The sequence below is a fragment of the Podarcis filfolensis genome, assembly GCF_964270895.1.
Source record: "Podarcis filfolensis genome assembly, chromosome: 3".
Classification (NCBI taxonomy): domain Eukaryota; kingdom Metazoa; phylum Chordata; class Lepidosauria; order Squamata; family Lacertidae; genus Podarcis; species Podarcis filfolensis.
Window position 1 is genome coordinate 54,315,968 of NC_139606.1, and position 4,784 is coordinate 54,320,751.

Here is a 4,784-nt window from a genome sequence, read left to right on the forward strand (position 1 = left end):
CCGGGCACCTGCCGACGCCTCCCGGTGAAGCAGCGAAGGTGGAGGCGAAGTGCAGCTTCGCGAATGGCGCGCGCGCGCGCCTTCCCCGCCGCTCGATCCCGCCCTGCCTGTTCGCGGGAGGAGCCGCGGGGAGGAGGAGGAGGGCCTTTAAGCCGAGCTCCCCAACCGCCCAGACCGGCACTGCAGCTCTGACAACCGCCGCCGCCGCTCCAGCCCGACTGCGGCCTGCAAGCTCCTCATCCGCCTGGCAACGCTTCGCCTCGCCGCCATGGCCAAGCCTCTGTCGGGGCAGGTGTGCGTGGTGACGGGCGCCTCTCGGGGCATCGGCAAGGGCATCGCGCTGCAGCTGTCCGGGGCGGGCGCCACCGTGTACATCACGGCTCGGCACCGCGAGGCGCTGGAGGCGGCGGCGGCGGAGGTGCGGGCCCGCGGCGGGAAGTGCGTGCCGGTGGTGTGCGACTCGTCCCGGGAGGAAGATGTGGTGGCGCTGTTCGAGCGCGTCCGGCAGGAGCAGGCGGGCCGCCTGGACGTGCTGGTCAACAACGCCTTCTCCGGGGTGGGCTCCATCGTGGAAGGGTTCGGGCTGCCCTTCTGGGAGAGCTCGACGGCCCTGTGGGACCAGATCAACAACGCGGGCCTGCGGGGCCACTACATCTGCACCGTCTACGCCGCCCGGCTGATGGTGCCCGCCGGCAGGGGGCTGGTCGTCACCATCTCGTCGCCCGGAGGGCTGCGCTACATGTTCGACGTGCCCTACGGGATCGGCAAGGCCGCCTGCGACCGCCTGGCCGCCGACTGCGCCGTCGAGCTGCGCCCCTTCGGCGTGGCCTCGGTGGCGCTGTGGCCGGGCTTCGTGCGCACCGAGAGCCTGGCGCAGGAAGTGGAGCACAGGACGGGGCCCATGATGGCGAAGCTGAAGGAGAAGATGGCCTCCATGGGAGAGACCCCCGAAGTGAGCGGGAAGTGCGTGGTGAGCCTGGCGTCCGACCCGCGCGTCATGCGCCACAGCGGGAAGGTGCTCCTCAACCCGGACCTCGCCCGCCTTTACGGCTTCAAGGATGTGGACGGCAGGGAAGTCTTCAACTACCTCTCGGTGCGGGACATCCTCTCGGAGCTGATGCCCAAACTGGCCGGTTTATTCCGCCTCATACCTCGGTTCATCACCATCCCCAAGTGGGCTCTCGCTCTCTATTCTAGCAAGTTTTCCGTTTACCCACCCATCCAGCCGCCTCAATTTAAATCAAAAAAACAAGCCTAAGAGGTATATTGTGCAGCTATGCCTTTAACCTTCTCCGATTGCTGAAAACTTCAATTTGACACTTATTTGGCTGGTGCGTTAACTATTTTATTATTACAGTTGTTTGCAACAGAAAGCACTTCCAAATTTGAAATCATTTTAAAAAGTGTTTTCCATTTGCCTCTTAATAGGAAGGGCTGATTTCTGCAATATCTTCTTTCTGTGCTTGATAGAAAGCTGTTAACGAGTTTCCTTATAATTCTGTATTCAATTATAAGCCCAAGTTCTGACACTTGGGGATGCATCTTTCATCATTCCTGTATTTTGGATGTGACAAGTAGCTGAAACAAGCTACTTTGCAATTAAATGCATTTGCTCTGAGAGACTTTGTCATAGCTGGCAATACTTTGCCCCAATTTTTTGCACTTGTGAAACGCACCATTCCTGCCCGCCCCTAAATTTTCTACACGGGGCCTGGTGATATCACTGCATCTTTATCGAAGAGCAAGCACTGTTTTAGATCTGGAAGATCATCCCACTGCAGGAAGGGAAGATAGTTTTGCACTCTGGGAAAATGCACAAACTGCTCAGGTAATCCAGAGAGTACACACCCTATGTTTTGCTCTAATATATGTATTGGTATGGGTTAAAAAAAACCCTTTGCAATGTCTTAAGCTTCATTTCAAAAGATGTGTGAAATTCTAAAAAGGCATATCTAGGCTTCTTGAGAAAAAAGATGTACTCTGGAACAGACAGAGGTGAGGCATTCTTAACTAGAGGTGAGGAATCTTTTTCATCCAGTGGGCCACATTCTCTTTCAGACAACTTTCTGAGGGCAACAGGCAATAGGCAAAGGTGGGCAAAGCAGCCAATATAAATTTAACTTTGATGTTAATTTTTGCCTTTTACATACAAACATACTCCTATCTCCTCCATCCATCCAGAAAAGCATGAACACATCAGAGTTGAAGGACATATTCCAGCCATGCAAATACAAAGAGATTCCTCCCACTTTTGTCATACCCTTACTCCACCTCAGTTCTGCTCTTTGCTTTTCATAGGAAAGGGGCTATGGTATATCAGCATTTTTCTGCCTCAGACTTTTGAGGGTCTGCTGTGTTACTTTAAGAGATGAAGGAACAGAGAGGTGAGTTTGTTGGGGTAACTCCATTACATGCACCCTAAAGGGCCCATTAGAAAAAAATAAAAGCAACTTCAGGTAGAAGTCATTTTAATAGTGGTGAGAAACAAAACCTTTCCCACTCACCTTTCTTTATCTAGATTGTGTGTGCCCTCTGCTCTTCCCCACCCTTTGTTTTTCGGTTGGTGATATGTTTACAATAATAAAAGTAAGTTACATCTAATCTCTCCAATACCAACTACTTTTGAAAATGAAAAAAGTTTCAGTTAAATAGTAGACATGACACAGCTGCTGTGGACTTTACTCTCCCTTTATCTCTGATTTGATGCTGAGAAACTGGTTCCAACGATAGCTGGTCTACATCCAGTTTTGGTTTTGTAATAACTACATTAGCAAAAAATGTTATGACATTTGTATCCCATCTAGAGAACCAATACTGATAAAACCAGTTAATATAAATCTCCTTCCACAATCCCCCTTGCTTGGCCTGCCAAGGCACTGACCTCAAACTGTCAGTTTTGGGAAGAAAGCAAGTGACTGTAGTGGTAAGGGATAAAACTATCCCTTACCAACTGCAGATCTGGTTAATGCTTCAGAATGATGCTACATGTACCCTACAGAGGTTTCTTTACCCAATTGGCCAGTTTCTGAATATTTGCTTCCAGCGTTTTGCTGTGCAACACTCTATACCAATCACTGTTGGAAGTTGTGTAATTCATGCCTGGCATCATCACCGGCTTGGAAGCTCATTTGTATTAGCACTTAAAACAGCAGCTGACTTGGAAAATGCAGAGGGATGGTGGCAAGCAAGTTTAAGCCATCCTTGGGTCTTCTAGCACTGCCATGCTGTTGCTGTCTCCCTCCAAGAGAAGGAACAGAGGAGAGGGGTTGCATGTTGAGCATGTCCATCAAATAACAAATATGGTAAATTTAAGTACAGACAGCTGGGATACAAAAGGCTCAAGCGGTACAGCCTAAATGCTTATAGGCACATGTGTTAACCAGCACGTGCAAACAATAAAACATGTTAAGACACAGATGGGAAGTCATGGGCCTCCAGCTGTTGTCCCATCAACTTCAGCTAGCATGACCAGTGATTTATGGAAGTTGTAGTTCATCAACATCTTGATAATCACAGGTTGCTTCTTCCTGCTCCAAAGGTAACTAAGGAGGCATTACTTGATCTCCTGTAGATTCTTCCCATTTAATTATGGCTTTATTGCAGCTGAAACCTGCAGTTGACAAGATGTTCTCAAGTGTTTACTTGAATTACATTATAATTAGAGATGCAATCCTGAACAATTCCACCCAGACCAGTAATACAAGTTCTAGGCAATCTTGAGTGGGATGCTAGATTATGTTGTAATTATTTTAATAGAATGTCTATGTCAGACATATGCAGCTTGGTTAAACATTCCAAAGTACTTCAGATCTTTTTAAAGGAATACTAAATGCAACTTGTAGCCTGGCTGTTAAATCCCTGCACTTTTTGTTCTTGCCTGAAGTGGCTTGGAAAACTAAACACACTGTGCAGTCAAGTGAGTTGAGGAGTTGTAGGAATACTGGCTGCATCAACATGTTGACACCAACTTTTCAGCTGCCCTGTGATCTTACAACCCTTGATAGTCTTACTCTGCTTGCCTAGGTACTTACAGGATCCTATAATACCAGAGGTAAAATGTACATTTAAGGGAAGTGGGGCAACTGTAATTCAAGCCAAAGTAAACTTTCTGTTGTGAGAGATCCCACTAAGCCAAAAATTTCATTCTTTCTTTTTTTTTATTCCCTTTGAGGACTTCCTGCTGCACCCCTCTAGTATAAGGGCTGAGTTAGCCATTTTAGAATATGTCAAGTACTATCAGATACTGTAGCATGTGCCACACTTTGGCTGGTTCTGTATTAGCACATAAATATTTTTTTTCTCTGAATTCATCATGCGAAAGGCTGGGCTGGATGAATCCCAAGCCGGAATTAAGATTGCCGGAAAAAATATCAACAACCTCAGATATGCAGATGACACAACCTTGATGGCAGAAAGTGAGGAGGAATTAAAGAACCTTTTGACTCCCTGGAAAAGACCCTGATGCTGGGAAAGATGGAGGGCACAAGGAGAAGGGGACGACAGAGGACGAGATGGTTGGACAGTGTTCTCGAAGCTACAAACATGAGTCTGAACAAACTGCGGGAGGCAGTGGAAGACAGGAGTGCCTGGCGTGCTCTGGGGTCACGAAGAGTCGGACACGACTAAACAACTGAACAACAACAATTTTTTTCTCTGAAACACTGAAAAGAGCAGCACAGTCTTGTTGCCTGTCATACATATTTAAAAACAGTTTGCTATAGTGACTTGGTAATTTAGGTTTGCACCTTTCCTCAATCTGATATAACAAATCACATGCCAGCAAG

At 47.8% G+C, this 4,784-nt stretch overlaps 1 protein-coding gene across 1 annotated transcript; it reads left to right on the forward strand.

The window, feature by feature from the left end:
* The first annotated feature begins 24 nt into the window (after positions 1-24).
* Positions 25-1,620, forward strand: DHRS1 (dehydrogenase/reductase 1). Its single transcript, XM_083606261.1, has one exon. It carries the CDS (start codon positions 269-271, stop codon positions 1,256-1,258), a length of 990 nt encoding a protein of 329 aa, XP_083462387.1. The 5' UTR covers positions 25-268; the 3' UTR covers positions 1,259-1,620.
* Positions 1,621-4,784: the final 3,164 nt, after the last annotated feature.

Excerpts from the sequence above, each read along its gene's own strand:
- DHRS1 (XM_083606261.1), top strand. The coding sequence starts at position 269 with ATGGCCAAGCCTCTGTCGGGGCAGGTGTGCGTGGTGACGGGCGCCTCT.